We start from the raw sequence: 25780 nt of genomic DNA on the forward strand, positions 1-25780 counted from the left end.
CAACATAGACAGACCTCCTCATTCCACTCAAAGGGTACTTCATCAAACATAGCACCATAGGAGCCTGCTAAGTCTCCAAACACCGCTGAATTCATTGTTTGTTATCAGGCACAATACATATAGATACAGAAGCATTTTCTGAATTCTAATACATTTGTGCCAGAGTTATATTGATAGCTGACATGATGTTAAACAGTATTAAAAAATGAAAAAAAAAATAATATTCAAGGTTTATTAATCAAATAATTTTTTTAATCTTATGGTCCATTTGGCAAAGGCATGTATTATCCATTATTTCATAAATATATCAAGAAATTAAAGTTATAAGTAATAAGTTGCTTATTCTTTAAAATGTGAATACTAAGTTTTTCATCTTTGGAAAAAATTTTTGGTGGTATAAGACTATAAGTTGAACCTATGTTTAATTTTCTTTTGCACAAGAGTATTTTTAACAAATTTAAAAGCATATTTTGCTTTACAACAATAGAAATTAACTAGACTGTACACCAGTGGATCCTATACCTTTAAAATAATCTAATATGTATTTTTGTGGTTGTTCTTTTAAAATCCAAAATAGATATTTGAAACAATTCATGTGCACTCTTACGAGACTAGCAAATTGATAAACAGTGGACATGGTTAGGTATAGTATAAAACTGTGAATAAAGACAGCCAGAATAAAAAAAGTAAAGGTAGATGTGCTTTAAAATATCTCTACTTTAAGAATATAGTTAATCTGTATCGCATATTATCCCAGCGTACTTTAAAAAAGTGATCATGTTGAATGCTTCCCAAGACAACTGTAATGTCAATATAAATATGTATGGTAACATTGAACTCAGAAACTTTTCTTCACCACGTTTACCAATATTTACTTTGCGTGTCAACGATTTTTAGTTCAAGGCATATTTATGTTTTTAAAACATGTTAAACTGCCGACTTGAAATAGATTCAAAGAATTTTATAACACCGGTTATTTTTATAGCATTGTATATAAAACCCTTTCAGATGCTATGTGAAAATTTGTCTATAAAAGTACACCGAATTTTAAAACGTGTGAGATGTAAATAAAAAGCATAAAGCTTCACCGTGACCGTCTATGATACACACGTTATATGATTGCGACACTCTGATCTTCAACTTTTAAAGATTGATATAAAACTTTTCCAACACTTTGAAAACCATTTTATTTTCTCACCTCGGCAGATGAAGGTCTAGTTTCTCTACTGATTCCTCTATAGGAAGTATATCCGTTAGGCCTACTTGTACTCATCGTTTACACCTGTCACTGATAGTCTTACAATCCATACCGTATTTCACTCCATTTAAAACTCGTATGCACAGGTAGATAACTTCGGAACGGCGTATTGTTTCCAAGCTGTGTCACATGACTTCCGTTTGGTTACGAACGCCAATGGGGGGTAACTCTAATAAACTTAATCAGGACAAACGTTTCGGGTTACACACCTTTACTTTACATGAAAATATTAAAATCTACGGTTAGACTTTCTGACTTTTAATAAACTGTAGTATTGAACTAGGTAACGTTATATATCTACTGAATGAAACTCAAAGCTGTTTTCAATGGAGGATTTTTTGCAATCTATTTGTGACGTCATAATTTAGTTTCGTCACAGTATGTACTATATGTATGATCTTGGGGAAACTCTTATCATGCGGCCAGGGCATAAACGAAAAAGTATTTTAAAAAGTCCGATATATTGGGCCTAACAACAAATAAGGTGAATAAATTTGTATGAACATTCAAATTCTCTGTCTGTAAAGTGCACTTTGAGAAAGCGATTTTTTTCATACATATATGCATCTAAAGTCATAACGAATTTGTAGTTGTCGCGCGCGCGCGCGCGTGTGTGTATGTATATATAATTATGTAACGTTATATGATAAACTCGGTAGCCACCAAAGGCGCAAAAATATCATCTGAGTTCGGAGTTCACCACTTATCGTATAGTAAAGGTCACATACCACTATTTTTACCCCTTAACTCCCTACTTTGGATTTTAATGTGTGTAGAGTTATCTCCCTTTGTTTTAAGAGTACAGTTTTCATGAACCAAGGCTCCTTATGAATTAGGGTAAATTTAAGTAATGTATTCAGTGTATATGTAATGAATGAACAAATAGAATTCATTCTAAATTCTTCTTAATAGTTAGTTTTGTTTCAAAAGGCATTTTATGCCTACCCATATCAGCCCTGTGAACTCTGAGTTAATCTACTTTGGTCAGCAAGTGCCATTTCCTCGAAATGTGTGAAATGGTTCTATGTGATTATCTCATTAATGTAAACGGATTAGCCACTGTATATTTATCAAAATACCTGATTTCTATAGCAAACTTAATGCAGAATTTTTCAAATATTTTTTCAAGCTCATAGCATGTATTTAAATGTTTCATTTTTGGCATTTTCTGAAAAAAATTCCCAAAAAATAGTTCCAGGTGCAAAAGAATTAAATCATCATTAGCATCATCATGTAGACATGTTAGGTTAATGAATGTAATAGAATAATGAAACTTTTGACAAGTAATTAATGTTATATGTAGCTCTTGAAATTTAAATATTGTGTGTAACGTGCTAGATTTTGCATGTTATTTCAGCCTTCCTGGACCAGATTTCAAAGGCCTATAACTCTGATGCAGAATACACAATTCCCGCCAATTTTCAGAGGGAGGTGTATTATGGGTATAAGTGTCTACCTACCAAGTTTCATCAAAATCAAAGAAGAATTGTGTAATTATTAGGTCAAATACCACTATTTTTACCCCGTGCTCATTGACGTAAGTAGTCCCATTCTAAAAATGTACGTATTATTTGGAAAATTCCTAGGGGTACTAAATGGTCAAATTTGGTTCCTTTTATGGCATGGATGGAAAGAAGAAGGTTTGAAAAAAAATACAGGCAGGAAAAAAATTAGAAAAATTATCTTTACAGGCGCAATAGAAAGGGTGTAAAAAGGCCAATGTTTACACAAATTTCAAAGTGAAAGTGAATTTTTCATGGTACGGGTTATTTTAGGGGCCATATCTCAGTCTCCTCTCGATTGATTTTCCTGTAGTTTGGATATGTTGTTGGACTAGTGTAATTCTATAGGTATGCTGTATTTGAACTGATTTGAGCCGGTGAAATTTTGTATATGATTTATTTTTGTATAAAGGAATAAGAGGGAAAAATAATTGTGGTCTGTGTCCTAAACGGAGAGAAGAACGCGCGTGATTCCCTACCTGTTTATTTTTTTAACTTGTATATTTGTAACAACATATCAATATACCATTAACTGTGACTATTCTTTTTGTGCTTTTTATCTGAAAGAGTTAAATAACATTGTATGTTTCGAAATATCAAGAAAGCCAAGTTTTTATTATGTAAAAAAATGGCACTATCCTAACCCAGTAAATCCATGGTATTTAGTTTTATGACACAGAAAGGAATAAAAAATACTCATATGATTAAATACATAAATGATTATCCACAATTAAGCATTTAATGTTTATTTTTGGAGGTCATCTGTCCTATAACACACCAGGACTTGCAGACAAATTTAATACCGCGCGATAAAATAAATCGACGTGAAAAAATTATCCGGGACCTTTTTTCCAGAGAAAATACAAAAAAAAAGTTTCCAGTGTTTATGTAGCTAGATTATCAATCTATTAATTCGTTTTAATAGTACTCACACGTGTATTTCAATAATATAAAAACACATCGATTCCCAAAGTGAACGTTACATTTTACAGCGAAATTGAACCTACAGAACTCCTCCCCAAAGAATTTAATATAACAATGCAGTTTATTTACATACATGTATTATGGATATTTGAACGTCCTCTGAACTAACACCAAGTTCATCACGAAATTAGAGTGTCTGGCGATGACCTACAAATTTTTACACTGGAGTTTTCTTTTTTCTTTTTTTTTCAAATTTGCCAAGGTGAATTTTTTTGCCAAGTTGTTGACTTTGACATATGGAAATACATGTAACAACGACTTTATATTGATTACAATAAAGCCGCCAATCTGTTATAAAAAAAAAATGAAGAACCGAAAATGTATACAAACAAAAATGTTTTTTACAATTTTTTGTTTTATTTTCTCTTTCTGAAAATAACAAAATACGTGTAGAATTTTAGCAAAATGATGATGACACGATTTTGAGAAATAATTTCCAAGAATTCTTAAATGTACCAATTTCTGGACACTACAAAATAAAGCAATCTAAAAAAAGGCTTTGTGGTGCTTTTTTACGAGTGTATATTGTATATTGACATAAAAACAAGTACATATATAAAATTTGTCAGATGGCACTACCCTTAAAAAAGGAAAAAACCAAACGCATTTTTTTAGACGTGCCTTTGTCAAACCAGAAAAGAAAAAAAAATATAAACGTGTACATTGTTTAAATATAAACGCGTACATTGTTTCAATATCAATAAAAATATTGATCAAACTTGCTTTGAATAGCACTCTGTCTTTACTCTGTTTTTGCCGTCCTGTCATAAATATTAATATAGTTGTTTTTAAACAGATTTTTCGATTCGAAATTACTGAATTATCGGATGGATTTTTTAGCTACTTTTTCCTCTCTGTCTATCTGTATTCTTATAACTCCCTTATTATTTCAAACTTGACACAAAGCATCCTTTTGTTTGTCAAAATGAAGGACAATGGTTCATCCATGGGGGGGGGGGGGGGGGGGCACGGGTATTAGAAAAAAATGAAAATAGGGTAGGTTTTCGAAAATTTTCACAAGATTCATTTATATATTTAAAAACTATTTTTATTGAGGTTTCTTTTTTACGATAGATTTAAATTTGTACTAACCATGACCCCCAAGTTCAAGAAGGGACACAAAAAAACGTACGTATTCATATATATATATATATATATATATATATATATATATATATATATATATATATATATATATATATATATATATATATATATATATATATATATATATATATATATATATATATATATATATATATATATATATATATATATATAGCATTACGAGTTTTCAATAAAGTTAGGTAATATTGTAATTATGAAGATCAGTGAAAATTTTTCTTCTAAAGAAAATATAGGATAAAAGTAATTATAGGCTGCAAGCTAACTTGAAAACATTCATATATGCAAAATCTTCATCTGGAGAGAGAGAGAGAGAGAGAGAGAGAGAGAGAGATTGCTTTACTCCGGGTCATAGAATATTCAAACTTAACGTTGAATTCACACACTAAAATTACAAAGTTTTAATGAAAATGGCTTCGTGGTCACAGAATGTTAGAAAAAAATGTACAACACCGGAGAAAGAGGAAGACCATAAAACTATCTAAATTTTCCCAAGAATTTCTTTTCTAAAGGAAAGGCGTCCAACAGAAACGGATAGGGTAGTTTCGTGCGGACCGAATCAAAAGTTAACACTAATAGCATACACAATCCTATCAACATCATTAAGCCGCTCAGTGATTATAAATAAATACCTATAACGTGTCGTCATTCATTAAGTAGATCGACACAAAACACATTTCAGATACCCAGGTATTTTCGGAATAAATCTCCAAAAAGTGTAGAAATCCACGACAGAGGGAAAATTTGACTGTGTGAACAATTTATTTTTTTATTTTGAAAAATGATCGTCTGAAAATGGCAATACAAAGCTAATTAACGATGCAATTCCCCAAAAATATACGATTGTATAAAATAACGAGGTTTTGATACTCAGATGGGTTTTCTTTTCTTTTCTTTGAAACGAAATGAAATGGCCGTAGACAACAGCAAAAATATTCATCACTGCGCATGTTCAACAGTGAGAGACAAAGTAAGCTTTCGTGCTCTTCCTTCTGTATTAGATATATATGCTTTCATCGCACCCTTCGCATGGGCATACAGTCCAAATCATTCACGTTCTTCTCGCAAAGAATTGTCTTTTGGATGGCAATCCTGAATCTTTTGTTGACAATAGCGTAAATGACGGGATTGTAGCAAGTGGAGGTTTTGGCAAACACTGCTGGCACAACGTGGAATAAGGCAGGAAGTGTATTGGCTTCCTGGATGGAAATAATCAGGAAGTATATGGTAAATGGCATCCAAGCAACGAGGAATAAAATAACAGCCACAACACACATCTGAAAAAAACCCAACAACAATACGAGATTATTTTCCTTTTGTGAAATATGGATGCTAAACGAATGGAGACTTTTTAACGTCCTTCACCATTATTTAGTCTCCTGCTAACGGCCTGAAGTGACAAAAGTTTAAAATTGGACCTAAGTGTTTCAAATGATGAACAAATACATTTAAACCATTTTAAGATGAGCTTGGACTTTGGGTAGGTGTGTCAAACAGCATTGTGACGTAGGCCTGTCTATTACATTTCTGGCCACTCAGCCATGGCTCTTTGAAATCAACAAGATTTGTCCGGCTTTTGAGCTAAGACTACGCAATCTGTCTATATTTCACTTGAAACCAGCGTCATATTTAACTTGTTGTGACGCAAGGGAGTGATAGTCACATCCTCCCGAAAGTCCAAGGTCTTGTTAAAATGGTTCTATCATGTCTAGAACACATACCCTTCATCTAATAATAGTATTATTTGGTAGAGGGTACTAAGTATTTATTAATTATTACAGAAAAAATATAAAAAAAAAAAATGTCGGGTGAATGTGCCTGGTATTGTATATATAATGGGTATGGTTTTTTACAAGGTAATTTTGAGGAATGCGTCAGATTAGAAATATGTCAATAAAAAGATTGTTAAAAAAAGGAGTAAAGACCCGGGGGTCTACACTGTGGTGGTTGGTCGGTCCTGTCTTTAAGCTAATGCGGTCTAGAAAAAATATCTTTTCATATTCATATTTTAAACAAACTTCGACTTTACCAAACCATATTGGTGAGAGTTGCAAACTTTGGTGGTATAAGAAACCTCCATATTTTGACGTACTTCCTATCGAAATAAACAATAAATTCAAGAATTCTTATTTTTTTATTTCCCAAGACTGTTACTCAACAGCGTAGCGCAATAGTTAAGAGCGTTAGCTACGAATCTACATATTTCATGAGTTCGAATCCTGCTGGTACCCTAACAATTTTATTTTTCCAACAATTTTTAAAACCTATTTTTAGTCAAATATTGCTTAATTTAAAAATTCCAAAAGGGTGAAAGTATTTTAATTATCGGAGATCGAGCCTATTCTGTCACTTGTAACATGTATTTGCAGTTTTGAATGTTTATCACGAAGAACTTAAATTGCTAATCCTTTACACGTGCGGTATTATTACTCCGGTAAATCGCGTCTACCAAACAATGAAATAACTATTGGTGATATCCGAAAATCATTAGATTGGATACGTAAATAGATTGTTGACTTTCTATCTAAGTGTATTAATTGAACTAAATATTTCCATTTAATCCTGCCTTCGTGATTTGTTTCTGATGAGTCCATTCGATGTTTTCCTGCGATCCCCCTGCCCCCACTGCTTTAATGAATTGATATGTCTTCCTGTAGCTGACGGTGATGATGCAACACGGCAAGATGAAGCAGACGACAGATAATGCGTAAATGAAGGATGCAAACGCCGCTCTTCCGTTGCAGGTCCAGGTTATAGTACATAGCACGCCCGTTACGTCATTGTCGTAGCTGAAAAACACAAAATATTAAAGGGGCATGTATGGTCACGATTTTGGTCAAATTTTATTTTTCTGCTTTTATTATTTACAATGCTTTAGGAATGCATTTCTAATGATCAAATGAAATTTGGGTGCCAGTCGACGAGTTTTAAGCAAGATACAGGGCTCACAATTCTTCGTCATGTAAACAAGGCTCATGCCATGTTTTTTGTTTACATAGGTTCAATATACCAGTATAAAATCTTTTCCAAGCTGATTTGTCTATCTTCTTATTCATTTTAAGCATAAATATACAGTTTCTAACGCATTAACACATTACTTTTAGGTCGAAAACTGGAATTTTCACTTCAGCATTCAAAATGTATACAAATGCTTTGTTTACATACCGAAGAATTGTAAGCTCTGTAACTCGCTAATAACTCAACAAATGACACTCAAATTTTGGTTGCCTATCAAAAATGCCTTACTGAAGCATTGTAAACATTAAAATCGAAAAATAAAATTTGACCAAAATCGTGACCATGCCCTTTTAGACCCCGCCAAGGTTGTTCTAGAGAATTCTGTTAAACTTATTAAAATCTTTTATATTCTTTTTATTAGTTAAAAAAAATGATTAAAAAAACGTGTATCCTGAAATTTTTTCAGGAGGTCAAAGGGATAGGGGGGGTCCAAGGCCTATTTTCAGTAACTTTATTTTATTAAATTAAGAAGTTTGGATTTTCCAGGGAGGGGGGTCAAACCCTCCCCCCCCCCTCCCCAAACCATACACATTTAGATCCGCGCATGAAAGAGACACAATTACAGCTTCTCTGGTGAAAAAGCTATCTTCTCTTGTATGTCCAAATGACAGACCTCTTTCTTATTTCTATAAGCAATGAGAAATGAAAAGGTTTTTTCCTTCATAGAAACCCCACTTGATGTGTTTTTGTTAATGCATATGAATGTGAACGCTCTTTCAATTTCATAATCCTGTTATGTGCTGAAAAATTTCTTTATGTCCAAATGCCCATCCTAAGTAAAAGGTTTCTTCATAATCCGGAGTGATGAAGGAGGCCATTATATAAATAGTGCCTGTTTGTGAGGGTAACTTAATTGAATTTATGAAAAAAAGAGAAGTCTTGATTAAATTAACAAGCTTCGGAGCTTCGAAGAAAATATTGATAACAGGAAAAAATCCAATCATAGACCGGTTTTCGACCAAGCATCAATTAATTAAATCAAACCAATTAATTTCCTAATTTTGGGACTGGATAAAAGAAGGCTTCCGTTCTATTTCTTAAAAAAGAGTCATAAATTGAAACTAGGATTGAATAATTAAATTAAAAGTAATCTAAATATTTGTGAACAAAAGACTCAAACCTAGGTTTAGCCAGTGAAAAATTAATGTTTATAAAGATAATCTCACATAGATCGGATCATCTAAATGGCGACGGTCGCATCCGTGCAGACAGTCCGATATCAGGGTTGGTGTCATTACACTCATGTGCGGATCTAATGGAGGGGTGGGGGGGGAGGGTCCAAACCCATTGTAAATTATAATTTCTTGAATTTTACACTATAAAACTACCCCCCCCCCCCCCCAAATGCCCCAGACCCCCCTGGCAAACACAAATAACTGTCGACCCATTCCCCCCCCCCCCCCGCCAGAAAATTTTTTCTGGATCCGCGCATGATGCTACATGAGCTATATTATCTTACTTCTTCGCTGCTTTTTTAAATAATTCACTCAGGTTAAAAAGAAGCATCGATTGAAGATAATTTTGTTTCCAGTAATTTCGTGGGACTAGTCTTCAGAATATTGTTTGACACAACAAGTGTACTGTGGTCTATATCAATTTTTATGGGCATAAATTTTCGCGGATTTAATAAAAATCACAGTTTTAAGGATGCCCAAATTCTTGGACAGTTATTCTCTCAATGAAACGTGATATTAAAAACTGCATTTTAATGAACATTTATTCTCGTGGATCAACTCAACAACGAAATCCACGAAAATTGATATTCAATGAATACTGGTGTTGATGAAACCGCACTGCATAGTAATTAAAACATACCGACGCATATTAACGCGACATTAATTATGCATCAATTATCCAAAAATAAACGAAAATGAAGCAATTAATAAAAAAAACCTTGATAATAATGGAGTAAAAAAAAAATAAAGAGTTCAAATACCACTTTAGTTTATATATTCTTCACCCCGTTAGCATATTATTAATCATAAAACCAACATTTATGATACTTTGCGAACACCGGGCAGTGGCTTGAGACCATGCCCCTGTATTTACATGTAGTTACTCAAAAGTTGCCTTTATATTCTTACCATCCCCACCCCATGAACGGGGCTGCTGCCCAGATCATGCAATTCGTCCACAGTAAAACGCTCACTATGAAGTAATGGCGCTTGCTAAATTTACAATCTGAAATCAAAAGGAATAATCACATACAAAAAGTAATAATGCATTTGCAAAAACTCTATTTTCGAGGTGTTTTTTTTTTACAGATGCAGTTCAAGTATACTTATATTCATGATTAAAATCTACTTCCTTTTTGTATATAAAAAGACTTAAAAGATGGACATACACAGATTGTAAATACGTATATCTTGTCTTGATTGTGATAGAGAGAGGACGCAAGTTTGCCACATATCTATATATTAACATGTCAATTCCACGTGCTACACATATATCAGTGATATATATTAATTAAGGTCTAAGTACAATAAATCTAAGTTTATGTAACTATGGTTATGAAAGTAAGCAATCGATTTATTAAGAAATCATGCCAGTAGGTTATTTCCATTTTCATTTTCCATTAGGCCAGTTTGATTGTCGTCAATTAGATGACCGACAAACACCTTAATTTCTATTTCTATTTCTATTCGTTAGGCGATACATGATTGATACATCAATATATAATATCTGCGGAAATCATTTCAATAACGGATTCAGTCTGCATCATTTATACTTACATAACTCGTGTCTGCAGGTCACAAGGTAGCGATCGCAGCTGATGGCCGCCAGAAAAGCAATGCTGCCCAGACCGAATAGCATACAGTTGAAACCATACCATCGACAAACGTCCTGTCCAAACTGCCATCTGAAGATTTAAGGTTTATAGGTATGTTAACGAGGCACACAACATATTTGGGTATTTAATTCAAGCAGTTTGCATTTAAATTTAATTCAGACTCAAAACTTGGATGTTATTTGTGTTTTCTTAGTTTGGAAGCATCCATGCAATGACATTGCAAACTTCCACATTTTGTGATCACGTGATGTCTATTGATAGATCACACAGCAACAAAAAAAAAATTAAAAAGAACACCCTATCCTGGGATTTCCAAAAATGAATAATTATGAAACTAAACATTTCATTTAAAAACCGTCGTAGAATCCTATGTTCTTTTATATAATTTTGGTTTCTTTTGCATTTGCGTATAAATATAGCAACATGTACTCAGTTAAAGTTTACTTGTTTAAATTGTTGCTTTTTGGGGGGTGGGGCGATTATCAAATTGTTCTTGATACCAGAAGTGTACACAGATAAATTGAAAACCTTTGACTATACGACCTCGTAGCAATTTTCATTTTCTTCGACATGGCGAAATGAGGACTTCCACTTGGTTGGTACATCGTCTTGATGAACATCCAACATTCTGAGTTTCACATAATAGATACGTTATATCTTAGCGTGCAATTTAATTGAATTTACTACGCGTACCCCTTTATTATGGTTAATGAATATGGTGCTCACTCTATTTTACAAGAACTCCTATGGTTTGACTTTTGTATCATAAGATCACGACACATGCCTTTATCACAACTCTGTACAAAGAACACACTTAAGCTGCTCCTGTGTCATTTGAAATGTTGTTAAATTGCATAGTAACAAATATAATTTTTCGTATATTGATCTATCATTCCTAGAAAAAAATTGTTTTCACCAAATGGATGCCATGAAAAAGGTTAAACATCAAATCAAATAAAAAATAAAATAAAACGTGTTCCAGCTATTAAATCAAACTACATCCCGGACAACCAGGTTGCTCTTTACATAAAATGTTTGTGTGTGAAAAAGAACTTTTAATTTTAAAATTCAGTTCTCACGTTCCAATTGATAGATCAAATTATCATTCAATTGTTACGAACATTGGTGTAATTTTACTAAAGTTATTTCAGCATTGAACATAAAAGAAATACTAATGAGCCCATCAAGCTCGATGTTTTTTCTTCAGATACGTTTTAGAAGCAGCTTCCTCTAACATTTCACGTCCGACGGTCAATAACAATTAACGATAGCTTTTAAATGCAGTGTAACTTTGATATTATGGTTCCTGTGGTGGTACTTAATGAGGGTATGGTCATGTTACTGACGCTGTTTACCTATCTGTACTTATGTTGATAATGGAAATCCATCATTAAGCATAGGACACCTACCTCTATACCGATGCGCGGAGTAAATAGACCAAAAGCAGGGAACTGAGCATCAGACTGAAGAAAATAAATGTGGATGGGTTGGGAGTGGGGGTCTACTTAAATGCGCCTAATTGTCTAATCCACACACCCATTAAATATACTAGTATACACCAAAAGGCACTTGACATTCGAAACATTTTATTTTATCATTACCTTATTTCAAAAGCAAAGGGGCCAATCAGCCCGTACATTAAGGTAGTCCATCCATAACTATCATATTTCATATCTAATAGATTGCAAGTTTGATCACTAAAATCTTGGTGTGATTTTAAAGAGTTTATTAAATAATAAAGTTTCACCGATGAAATTTTTAAAAAAATTAATTTTAATAAATTTATCATATGTTGAAGTTAACATTGAAGTCTATGGGAAATATGTATTTTTTAATATATTTCTTTAGTACAAGTAATTTTCTCACATTTCTCTTAGTAAAAAGTTGCAAAAGCTTTCTCTGTCTTCAAATATGCTAAAATAATTCATAGTTTACCATACATATTTTCAGAAAATGATTTTTTTAATTTTCCTAAAGGGCAGACAACTCTTTAAAAAAAGTTTTACGTGCAAAAAGTTCATTTAATTGACTACATACATACACCCAAGTTTGGTTTATGTCAGCCTCACAATAGCTTCAAAATATGTATTTGATGTAGTATAGATCAATCAAAATTGTTAAGTTCACCTTAGTTATGGATGGACTACCTTAATTAGTTTACAAATACGTTTTATTTGTTTAGCTCGTACATTTATTTCTCTTTACTAATTATAAGGAAAAGACTTTTCAGGCACGTAGCATCGTTTTTGAAACTCATCCAAAAATCTTTACAAGCAGAAAAAAGGAATGTTCCAATATCATGAAAATCCTAATCCGGGGGGGGGGGGGGGGGGGGGTAGCGTAGTACACCTATAACTTCAATTTCATTGTCATTGTTCATTTTCTTATTTTTACTTACGACAAAATGGGGGGGGGGGGGGGGGCAGACCTCCCCCCCCCCACGATGCTACGTGCCTGCTTTAAAAGTGGATGATCTATGCAGAATTCCTATCCTTTGTTTATTTTAGTACGGGAAATTATTCTCATATTAAAAGGAAAACTTTTTTGTGTTCAGATCAGTAACATATTATTAATCAAGGTACTCAAGTACTGAAAGCCAGGCTCTTTTGGTATGTCTTTATGCATATTGTGTAGTAAAGACTGAAAAAATCTCTCTCTCTCTCTCTCTCTCTCTCTCTCTCTCTCTCTCTCTCTCTCTCTCTCTCTCTCTCTCATGCTTTTAATGTCCGCAAAGCGTCAAAGAGCGACCAAATTTTGTAAGTGGCTATAAACAAAAATATGTCTGTCTAGTAGAAAAAAAATTCAACGGTTGCTGCGTTGAATTTTGCAAGAAGCGTTATATATTCAGTGCTATTTATACATGTAGTAATATGCCTAAAGCCAGGACTCTGCTTTCACGCTGTAGACAATCAGTTGTCGCTCAAAATCAAAATCTTATATATGCTACACTTTTTGTGGTCATCGATTCCGAAAAAAAATGTTACAATTGATTAAGAAAACTTGCTTGAACTTGAACCAACCTAGAGAGCATTGCCTTGAGGAAAATAAAAGTCTCTGAAAATCAGTTCCCGACTTTTATATTTCCCCGTGGTAATGTCGGAAATTCGGGCAGATATCTTTATGTCATGAGAAAATATAAAGAGGGATAGGTGCTGCGGACTTTAGATTTTGATTGCTTGAAAAGTTCATAAAAGAGTAATTGAATCTGATTGACATGTGTGTTAAATCCGACACTCGCGTGTTTTGTTGTTTTTTTCCCCTTACATGGGGTTGGCGGTATGATTTAATATTTTGTTTCATCGAAAAAAATAATGAATCTAAAAGAAATCTGAAGCTTTAATAAAAATGTAAGTAACTCGTTTTTTATATATTCACTTCAGACGCTGAAATAAGTTAGTTTTGGAAAAAATTTGCTAGCTACTATTTTGCAGCAGAGTAAAACAAAATAATACTTTTAATTAGTGTTTCTCCATCCCTCAATATAGTTATATAAAGAATTCTTTGCGAAATATATAGTTGGTTTCTGTAGAGAAAACATATTACATGTACCTTAAAAAAAAAAAAAAAAAAAAAATTGAGGAGGGGTCAGAGTTTATCCCTCTGCGCCGAAATGCAATTGATCTAAAATAAACATCTCAGATATTTTAAAACTTGTTTTAAAATAGAAGTTCACCCCCAAAAAATCCAAACTTAGAACCCAATCGCTCGCTGAAACTAAAAATACAATTTTCGCCCGAATGAAATTTGTCGCTAAAGTACTTTTGCACAAAGCAGAATACTGCTTCCACTAATGTTTTTCCTCTTTATTTCAAAAGAAAATCGATTGTGATTCATTTAGAAACTGACAATCTTAAGACTGATATGTACATGAACCAGTTCTAACCAGTTTAAAAAATACAAGTACGCGTAAGAATACAGCCGTCCATACATACACGAATCCATTTCATTTTTAAAATCTGCTCTAAAGTTTATTGTATTTTTTTTTAGATACTGTATACAGAATTCTTTTCGCTTCGTTTTATTTTCGACCTTTTTCACTTGCAAACAATTTCGTCTCTTCTTGAATTCGCCCAGACAAAATTGTGAATAAAGAAAGATAGTTTGAAACATAGGAGTTCGTCAAGTCTTAAATTCGCCCCATGCGCGGATCTAGAGGGGGGGGTCGGGGGGGTCCCGATCCCCCCTGGAAAATGAAAATTTATTAAATTTACATAGTAAAATTATCGCGAAAATATGCCTCGGACCCCCCCTGGCAAACACAATTATCCTTCGGACCCCCCTGGAAAAATTTTCTGGATCCGCGCATGCGCCCTCTGACAACGAAGGCGAAAGGGGGCGAAAATAAAACGAGTATTTCCCTGTATGCATTATTCATATACTTACAGTACATTTTAGTTCATATTGCTGATGCATTTTTGATATACATGTATATATTTTTGAGGTTGACTTCGCGTATCTAGATCTATTATAAAATTTCATTTGAAGCGATATCAAGCGGTTCACAGACAGCACGGGCTGAATTCAGACATCATAGAAGTTATATTAAAATTTCACATATATAATAAATATCGGACACTGAATTTGCTGGTCTCTGTAACATGCAGCTCAACAATTAGCGTGTTCCTACTCACTTAACATGAGTAATTGGGGGAGGGGGGGGGCAGTAAACATTATAATGCGTTCGTTGGTATTTCAGACGGGCTACAAATGTAACGAATAATTGTAGACACGACTCATCCTTTTTTTTTTTTTTTTTAAATCCACAGCATTTTATCAATTTCCTCCAGAAATCTTTCGGCACGAAAAGCTACTTCCCGTAAAACATATTTGTGTATTGATTTTGGATTTATTTTCTTTTGAAGGTACTGCAATAATTAAATCCTAACTTAACTTTTCCATGAACACATCATTAAAAATGATAAAAAAAGAAGCTAAATTAAAGCAAGGTGTCCAAGTTGTGTACCTTTATAATATACATTTTGGTTCCATAGGCGTCGGAACCGGGGGGGCTAGGGGGGGGGGGGGGGCTTAGCCCCCCCCCCCCCCCCCCACTTTTTTTGCAAAGTTATACCAAACCATTGGAAACATAGCATGATAGAGGGTTCAGCCCCCCCCACTTTTTCTCGAAGGAAAGATTATTGTTCCTAAATTTACCTTGAAAGATTGAGAAGTTGGATTCAGAAGCATACTATCCCCCCCCCCCCCCACCCCACGGATTAGGATTTTCATGATTTTGGGAATTACATTTTTCTCAATATTTCTGAGGAGTAGTCTAGCCCCCCCCCCCCTTTCAATTTGCTTCCGACGCCAGTGCTTATCAGAATGCACACCAAAAATTATAAACATTTAAATGCTTTCAAGTTTCAACCAATGATGAAAGTAAATTAATTTTGTAGTTTTATCAATATTGAAATGAAAACAAGTGTTTAATTGATGTTCGCTAAAAATCACCAGGGATTCATTAATTGTTTATACATGTATAAATGCTTTATTTCAAACTTGGTTTAAAACAAAAGTTCTTTTTTTCTCTATTGGCATTTTTCTTATTTCAAAACCACCAGCAACAATTTCCGTTTATAATAATAGGAAATGTTTTACCAATGGAACTCTCTCGTTAGTTTCCCGCGGTTAATATACCGTCAATTCGCTCGGTGACTGCTCTCCTGATCTCCGCGGGATTATAGGTCTCGGTCAAAAGTAAACGCAAAGAAAATTACATACGTGCGTTTTGAGTCTGTCTATCTGTCTGATAAAGTTGGCAATTAGATTCTTTAGATAAAAAATAGTGAGAGAGAGAGAGAGAGAGAGAGAGAGAGAGAGAGAGAGAGAGATTGGTTCTTGGAATACCTAAAGTTAATCGATAACAATAAGTCTCTTTGTTTTGACAGCTTACTTCCTAATATTAGAACCACAAATTGAGCACATCCCTTTTTTATTTCCTCCGGATTAGCGCATCAAAACGTTGGATTGTTAAACTTGGTATTGTATAAATAATTACGATTTTTTTTGTTATGAAACGCAAATCGTCCAGCTTATACAACCAGATCACCCACTTTTCACCCATTTATCACGGCTTTTACTTTAATATTGCGCTTGTTGGTGCTTTCATAAGAAAACGTTTTTATCACGTGTCTGCAATAAATACGTAACGTCATCAGAATAAAGGATGGAATTTCCGCATGCTTTTAACAAAATCTGCTATTGCAGCCAACTCAGAATTTAAAAAACACAGGAATGAACGATCAATTGACAAGAATGATAATGAATTTTAAAAAGACAAGTTATTTTACCATGTTTTGTTCGGTAAATTTTTTATTATTATACTTTCATGTTAAATACTGAAATCTGATTGGTTTAGACGCAGTTGGTAATCCATTCTATTACCCTCAGCGTTAGCAACACACTTGGTGACGGCAACACAATGAATTGTTACATGCGCGTACGGTTTGCCGTAGAATTCACTTCATTTCTATATAAAAGCAATAAAATTTTCTTTAAAAATAAAACATTCAGTATAATAAAATAAATAGTGCCTGTTTAGGATGGTAACTGTTGAAATTGACACCCCTCGAAAACCATTGCCAACCTCCGTTTCGCGTCGGTTGACAATGGTTTTCTCGGGGTGTCAAATTCAACAGTTACCCTCCCAAACAGGCACTATTTATATAATGGTATACAATACAGTGAGGTTGCAAAATGGTCATTGTCACCTTTATAGTATCATTAAATGTAGTCCTTTACACAATTATGATTAGATCCTCCTCAGATGGAGTTGTCCAGCTTACCCGTTATAGAAATGGGATACAACAGAGAATGGAAACGTCAGAATTGTGATGGCCAAATCCGCAGCCGCCAAGTTCGCGATGAAGATATTGGCTGCAGTTCTTAGCTTTGGAAATCGACAGATGACCACAATGGTAATGCCATTTCCAATGAGAGAAAAAATCCCTGAAACCAAAGAAAAATTGAGTAAGACCGACAGAATATGAAAACTTTCTGAAGATCTATGACGTTCTAATAAAGGAAGTATTCGTTAATAGTATTTCAAATATTGGTGTGAAGTTGACATCTTGGGCGAATACGATCTATCGTTCGAGAGTTTAAATGAAGAGATTATACCCAAAATAAACCACAAGCAATTATAGGTCTTAGTTTATCCATTGGAACCTTTATAGTCATGCAGCAATCGGCTTACTGACCACACAAGGTCAGGAAACTTTGAAGCCGCACCAGAATCTGAATACAATAAAAACTGAAAAAAAGGATTCTTCGAATACTAGGGAGAAATAGATTATTTACCAAACAGGAGTTAACATTCCTGAAATGTAGGACCGGAGATCTCAAGTTTTGTATATACAGAACAAACTCAATGTCTTTTCCAAGCGCTTTGAGAACTCACGCTTTAAAGCGTTCTAACATAGTTGCGTTTTTGCAAAGAGCAAGTAATTGTATCTGCAGATTACATCATATGACCACTTTTGACAAGTCGAGCTGATAGAACTTAATTAATTGGCAAACATTTGTTTTGGTTTTTTTTCTTATTTCTTTCATTTATAATCTCATTTGGTGCTTCCGATGTAAAATGAAGAATTATGCAGACAGTTTATTGGTTTTCATCGATTCCCTCAGACAAATTAAAATGGATAAAGTATGTTAGATGCTCCCAGAACAAATATTGTACTGTCAGAAATAAAGTTTCCAGAATTTACAACAAATAAATACAACTAACTATAGGTCGAATCTTGAAATGGAAAGAATAATGTTTCTACTCTGTCCTCCGTCGAAACTGAATTTTGGGGCAATATCACATTTCTTATATTAAGAATAGTTTTTCTTTAGTAAAGAGCCCTTTCCAAACCACAATTGCAAATGAGCCAGTGCATTTGTATAAAACAATATCAGCACATGAAAAGCAAAATGGGGATACCAATCGCAACTTCTCGGGCTTTTACGGCAAGCGTGTTTTACCGAGCTTGCCGGAAAGGCCCGAAAAGTTGCGATCGATGGGGATACGACACCAGACTATATGGCTTAACCAAGACATACGCGGAATTAAACGGCAAGTGATGTAATTAGCGACTAGGGGGATGCGTACATGCCGCAACATGATTTATAATGACAAAGCACCTCGTGAGGCTTGTTTGGGTTGATGCATCGCTAAACATTAAACTTTACACATAACATCGAAGCCATGGTATCCTTTAACACGCAATACGACAAGCAAATCCTTTTTCCTGGGCTTTGGTTTAAGAAGTGTTTTAGCCACGCCTCTTCCTCTATCCTTACTTTATTCCAATCTGATAATTAGGGACAAAGTAAAAAAAAATTCAGGGCCCAGAAAAAAAAGTGGCGATAATTGATCTTGCTGAAACTTAATTGTACATTTAAACATGATTTGATTCAATATTGATTCTGGGGGGAAAACACGTTTCAACTAATAGTAAGTTCATAACAAATTTTTGAATACAGTATAGTTATGCAATTTGCACATGGTTTTTTGTTGTTGTGCAATGTCTTTGTAAGAAGTTCTGGATTCACAAAATATGGTTCCAGATTTTCCTAACTTTACAAATACATGTACATCGTAACAGTCTCAAAACAACATATTTACATTTACTTTCTTTTCCTCTATTAAATTGCATTGGTTGATTTGAGTGATATTTACGCATAACACAGAAGACCCAATCACCAAATCTGGTGCGTAGGAATACATTCAGTATTCCTTCTGTATATCTCGAAGAACATGAACTGACTCTTCTCGCGACTTCAAACCGGATCACGACCTGATATTATACTTACGCTGATTAATATTTCATTGATGTAAATATATTTTGACAGTTAAATGAATTCAATTGATTAATTTCTTAGTGTACCAAAGGTAAATTCATTAAATCACAGAAAGAAAAATAAAATTGTGTAATTAGAATTTAAAACGCTCAGCACTCATTTTGTTAGTATAATTCGGCTGTTCCAATGGCTCTTCCGTTAATTTCGCATTACTCGTTGAATAATAAGTCAGAGCTTTTTGAAAACAAATCATACTTGCGGGAAGGAAATATATTTTAAAAAACGTAAATATAAGCATTGAATCATTATTTTCTGAAAGATGTGGTCTCATAACCGCAACGATGTGTGCAAACAAATTTTCATAACGCGCTAGCGCTCGTTATTCAATTTGTATGCACACACCGTTGCAGTTATGAGACCACATCTTTCAAAAAACAATGATTCAATGCTTAATTATTAGTTAACATTACACAATCGTCATCATACCGTTTACTCAATGCCAAAGCTCTTATATTCTAATACATTGTACATAACTTTGCATAATATCTCCCCGAAAATCCGAGAAATTCGAAATTTCGAAACTAAAATTTTTATTCAATTAATTCACCATATAAATTCTTTTTAGTAAGATTAGAATAAGATTTCTGTTTAACATTATTTCGCAAGATATTGTCAACAAATGTGTTAAAAACTCGATAAACACAACCAGCTTGCTGCATGATATGACCAAATATGGTACAATGTCAAAGGTCAAATATACATATGCAACATTCTGATCAATATGATACTTTACTAACTTTCACTCCCTTTAAGGAGAAGGCTTATAAAGGCATTGCCTGCTGCCTAATCCATCTATGTAATAAAATATGTTCAAATCAAATCATTTTATATCAATATTTTTAAAAAAAGATATAAACAATAACGTGCCTTCTTAGTTGTTTCATATGGGATACTATAGTATGGTATAGGCAAAATCGCAAATAAAAAAAGTCCGCAATATAGTTATACCCTTACGAAAGAACAAAATTTTGATAGGCTTTCTTTGAATAACATTTTTATTGGTTTGTACTTTTTCATTCTTTATTGGTTAGTAGATTCAAATACTCTAAGAGTCGATTTAAGGTGTTGGATTTTGGAAGTAATGTCGTTTTGCAAAATGATTTTCATGATATATTTCTAAATGATGATTAAGTCATGAAGCCACACGGCAATTCGAATTGCAGGTAACTTAATTGTTCGAATTGAAAAATCATAACTAAGAATTTTGAGAACAGAGCCTATTATAGACAAAAATCTACTCTAAAGCTGGGGATCGAAAGCCTCAGCCCCTTTCTCTCATTTGTGGGACATTAGAATGTAAACTCAATATGGTATCGGTATGAAGTTGCCATCTCCCGCTGGTATATCTGTCTCCAAGAAAGAAAATGGTTCAATCTCATCAAGTCGGAGGAAATTGAATCGAGGCCAACGAACTTAAAATCGATACCCCCCCCCCCCCCTAAAATATCATATTTGCTTCCAGTGTTAGAACCATTTTAACAAGAGTTTGAACCTTGGGTAGTTGTGCCAAACAGCAATGTGGTGTAGGCCTGTGTACTAGTATTTTATTGTTGGTTCTTTAAAGTGAAAAAGATTTGTCTGGCTTTTGGGCTATGACTACGCAGTTCATCCATATTTCACTCGAAACCAGCATCAGTTTTTACTTGTTTTGATGCAAGTAATAAATAGTTCCTCTTACCGAAAGTCCAAGGTCTTATTTTAAAATGGTTCTAAGTATATTAAGGAGTTCTTGTGTTGGTTTATATTGGATTGTCAATAGTTCGGGTGTTTTTTTTATTTACATAGGTGCTTAACTGGTCAATGTAAGACGATACTATATAAATAGTGCCTGTTTGGGAGGGTAACAGTTGAAATTGACACCCCGAGAAAACCATTGTCAACCGACGCGAAGCGGAGGTTGACAATGGTTTTCGAGGGGTGTCAATTTCAACTGTTATCCTCCCAAACAGGCACTATTTATTTTGTTATACTGAATGTCTTTTTTTAAAATTTTTAAGAAAATTTTACTGCTTTTATATAGGAATAGCGTGAATTTTACAGCGAACCGTACGCGCATAATTTTCGCGCATGTAACATTTTTTAATGTTACCCGTTGCCAAGTGCGTTGCTAACGCTGAGGGTAATAGTAAATATTATTAACTGCGTCTTAACCAATCAGATTTCAGTATTTAACATGAAAGTATAACAAATAGTAATGGCATTTATATTTAGTTCTTACGAAAAGACCGCTGAATAATAAAATGACAAAGTTAGAAATACACAGCTTACGTCAATTTCACCTATTATAGTCAAAACATTTGAAATGGACGGGTCAAATTAACGCGGAAGTCTGAGAAAACATTGGATTGAAATCGTAGTTATAGGAAGTGTATTTCCAATCCACATTAGAGTTTCTAACTTGATGCAAGATGAAGATAGTATGTTATAATAGGATTACCATAACAGAATTCTACTGTGCAGTTATGGCGGAAGTTTTGAAGCTTTTCAGTAAGAAATCATGGGCTTGTTCATAATGATCGATATTGGTATTAACGCAAGTGGTTATGATTTTTAAAAGTTGTAAGCAGCAGTTATTCTATATGTTTTCAGAAATGAGTCGTCTGCAAAACTTTACATGCATCTTTAAAAAAAAAATGGAAGGAAATCACTCATTGGATTTCTGTTGAACACGTCTTGGTATAATTCTAAATTGCGGCCTGTTATTCTTTAGAATGAGATCCATAAATGGCCGGGTCACTGATAAAATATGGCTTTTATGTCTTCATCGACACTTTTGTAATTTTTCTTATTGCATCAAATACGACCCACAAACGACGATTATTTCAAATATTCTTATTTCTTTCAATTTCACGAGAAGGAAAAGGACCTGTATTCAAAAAATAGCAGAATTGTTATTTTTGGTTCAGTTGAAAGGGGTATATCTACATCCGGTTGCATCTTTGCATGGTTTTATAGCTGTCAGTGCACGGTGTTTGTTCAGTCTCCATGCTGGGTTCACAGCTTAAACGATTTCATCTGATTATAGAAGCGTTCTCTTCAACAAACATTTTCAGAGGAATCAATCCGTTGATATTCAATGGCAAGTACAAGGTCATTTTTTTCCTGACTGCGTTTACAAGTGTTCAAGATTAATAAACATAATTCAATATGTAAGACATGGGTTAAAAGGAAAATGGGTGTTAGTTAACCTGGAGAGTAAACTATCGCATTAATAGTTTTTAATTAATTGCAAAGAAGCCGATAATATATCGCATCAACTGTATGATGGTTATCAACAAATGAGGTCACTCCAATACGTTGATGTTAACACTGCAAGTAAATTTTGAGGAAAATATCTTTATACTGTATGTAAAAGTTTATACTCTCTTTTTGTATACGTGGAAAATAAAAAAAAAGTATCATAACAAATGTAAAATGCTTTAATCTATAAAATTATGTAATTCTTTAAAAGAAGTACAAATGAAAAAATAAACATATTTCACAAAGCTAGAAATTCAGCTGCAGGTCTTTCGCTCCCGGTCTGGAAAAAAATCGGATCCGATTTTTTTTTCAGACCGGGAGCTACAGGCCTGCAGCTACTAAAAGTTATACTTTTTGACAGTCCTAAAAGGCAAAGCAACCGAACACGGCCATAAATTTACCCCTTAAAAACAAACAATTTTTAAAAAAAAACCAAAAAACAAAAATAAAACAAATCGAATCAACACAAGAGGAAATCTCAATCTTGTTATGCTTATCAAATACCTGTTGTTCAAGAACCTAGAATTTGAAGATGAAATACAAAAAAAATGCTATACCTCATCACCCTTCCGTAGATAATTAATTTTTTGGGGGTATAGCAAGATGTCAGAAACTTACCCACAACCGTCAAATAAATCGCAATGATATTCCCCTGTAGGGTCGAGAGCTTGGGTTGATGGACAGGAAACAGGACAATAGTTTCAGTCACATTCAAACAAGTGGTATTCGAATAGTCCATTGTCACTCACCTCGCCGAGAGGTATACTACGGGTTTGAATCGCATCCTTAGGTCTCTTTAAAAAAAAAAGGCCAGAAGGAGTGGCAATTACCACTCTGTCGCTCTTTACCGTTTCTGCTGTGTGATCGATCCGCGAGTCAGAAAGGGGACACGCACAATGTTGACAGCTAGGCTCAAAACAAGATGCGTTACCTGTTCCCGTAAACCGATTTTCAATGAAAGCTGCTGGTATCTCATAATTATTGATATATCATCTTAATATTTTGATCAAAACTCGATACAACCCCCCCCCCCCCCTCCTTTTCAAAATCCTTTGAATGATTTATACTGAAGAAAGGGACGTTTGTTGAACAAATTATCCATCTGATCTACCTACATATCATATTTTAAGCTAGGCCGTAAAACATCATTTAGGAAGAACAAATCCGAATATCTTTTCGCTTTAGAATTCAAATGGTTTCATATTTCTTCTCAAGGAGATAATTAAAAAGGAAGTGAACATGAAAAAATTATCAAGGGCTCAAATTTGTCTGTTTGATGTATATAATGATATCTGACAGAACTCTCCTCAGTAAGAAGATATACCACTTAGAATAACCAATTCTTGCAACCCATGAGCGCTGCCATATTGTTAAAATCATTACCTCCCTGCTGGGTTATCTCTAAGCATCTAAGAGAGGGCAGCACTGATGCTGACATCAGTGAGACACGTTAAATTCATAAAATCTCTTGTTAGAAATAAACAAAAAGGTAACAGACCTCATTTTTAAGTTTCAAAAGGCTTTTAAAATTTATTAAGCAACAATCAATTTTTTCATGTTCACTTCCTAGAATCTAGAAGTGGCCATATCAGTCAAACCCTCTTATCATCTTAAGAAAACGAAGAAAAGAAAGTAAAGCATTGCGGGCTTTACTCGCCCTGATTTGCGACCGATGATTGGACTAGAACCAGATGAAAAGATTTCATCTGGTCATCCAATTAATTGTCTGCATGCAGATGATATTCTAAATGCAGTTATCTTTCATAAAATTTATTTTGCCGATTTCTCTTCTTTAGTATCGATCAAAAGTCTTTGAGGGAAAATCGATTTCGTCTTTTTTTTTTTATAACAGCGTGAAGTTCTGGCAAGCTGTGAGTTTTGATTCCTTGACAAAATAAGAAAGTCCTCGGCTCCACTTAGCCTCAAGTTTATAATTGTACACAATTATGATTCTATTGATTTCTCATCATTTCCTTATTTTATGCGTAGAATGTCGCACATCAAATTGAAATTTCACTCTGACAAATTAATGCTTTTAGTTCATTAATTAATCTTTTATTTCCTCCATGATGGAGAATAGAATTATACAAACAACGAGTAAATGACAGTGAACGAATCCAAATTATAAAATGAAGACACATATGTACATATAAGCTCTGCAGCTAAAGTATGCGTAGATAATTTTTCATATGCGACTTTTATTAAAAGCCGATTTCCAAAGGCTAATAATCAGTGCCGGATGTCGTGTCGTCAATTGCACGCTTCAGCAGATAAAATAACAGTATTTTGCACTTGAAAACAAAAATACAATACCATGGAATTTTTTGTCTCATCGTGTTTTTAAAAATTAATTTCACCGATTATTAAAGTTTTGGTCTATATTGTTTTTCCTGTTCTAGCGAGTGGGATTGGTTATTTTTGCGTCCCTTTTCTCGATTTTTCGATAAATTAAACAAATACTATGATAATATTAATTAAAAGTTACCCGTTTCACGCTATAAAGGTCACATAGTAAACATTGTTATCACCCTTCCATCTCTATTCATTTATATTTCGCTCAAAGGAATGAAAGAAAAGGATAGAAAAAAAGAATAACGATAAAAAATAATAAAAAGAAACAAACAAACAAACAAAAACAAACCTCTAACACTTGCAAATTATTTGGTTTCTAATGTTAACATGATAATAACGCTAGCTGTTGTTTAAGAAATAAAGTACGAGTTTTCGTGAATGTTGCAGAATAACCTCCGAGGTCGAGAAATGTTGTTTTGAAATATAAAAGCCGAGGCGTAATATAATGTAGTAATATATAATTCAAACAACATTTCGAGACCGAGGAGGTTATCCTGCAACATTCACGATAACAAGAACTTCATTTCTATTCTACTATAACAGTAGTTACTGATGACGTTCGTGGTATATTGGAGAATAATGTCCGCGGCACCTCTTTGATCTCGGCAATAACTGTAGTAGAATTGAACCTAATACTTACAGTTTCCTTATTCTCATTTACAG

At 33.9% G+C, this 25780-nt stretch overlaps 2 protein-coding genes across 10 annotated transcripts in view; both read right to left on the bottom strand.

The window, feature by feature from the left end:
- The window catches only part of LOC128164958 (trichohyalin-like), a 36389-nt gene extending 35002 nt beyond the window's left edge, over positions 1-1387 (bottom strand). For 5 of the 9 annotated variants that reach the window (XM_052829084.1, XM_052829080.1, XM_052829078.1 and 2 more), the window contains exon 1: positions 1199-1386. In XM_052829084.1, coding sequence (XP_052685044.1) covers positions 1199-1273 — 75 coding nt within the window. In that variant the 5' untranslated portion in view covers positions 1274-1386. Of the gene's footprint in view, positions 1-1198 lie in introns of all 9 variants that reach the window. The other 4 variants (XM_052829081.1, XM_052829086.1, XM_052829085.1 and 1 more) reach the window with 2 other exon arrangements.
- Positions 1388-5032: 3645 nt separating this feature from the next.
- Positions 5033-23658, bottom strand: LOC128166806 (visual pigment-like receptor peropsin). Its single transcript, XM_052832191.1, has 6 exons — positions 23384-23658; positions 17464-17626; positions 10620-10747; positions 9972-10068; positions 7436-7658; positions 5033-6146 (listed from the first exon to the last, which is right to left on the bottom strand). Exons 1-6 carry the CDS (start codon positions 23502-23504, stop codon positions 5883-5885), a joined length of 996 nt encoding a protein of 331 aa, XP_052688151.1. The 5' UTR covers positions 23505-23658; the 3' UTR covers positions 5033-5882.
- Between the last annotated feature and the right edge of the window lie 2122 nt (positions 23659-25780).

This window comes from Crassostrea angulata, chromosome 10 (assembly GCF_025612915.1).
Source record: "Crassostrea angulata isolate pt1a10 chromosome 10, ASM2561291v2, whole genome shotgun sequence".
Lineage (NCBI taxonomy): Eukaryota > Metazoa > Mollusca > Bivalvia > Ostreida > Ostreidae > Magallana > Magallana angulata.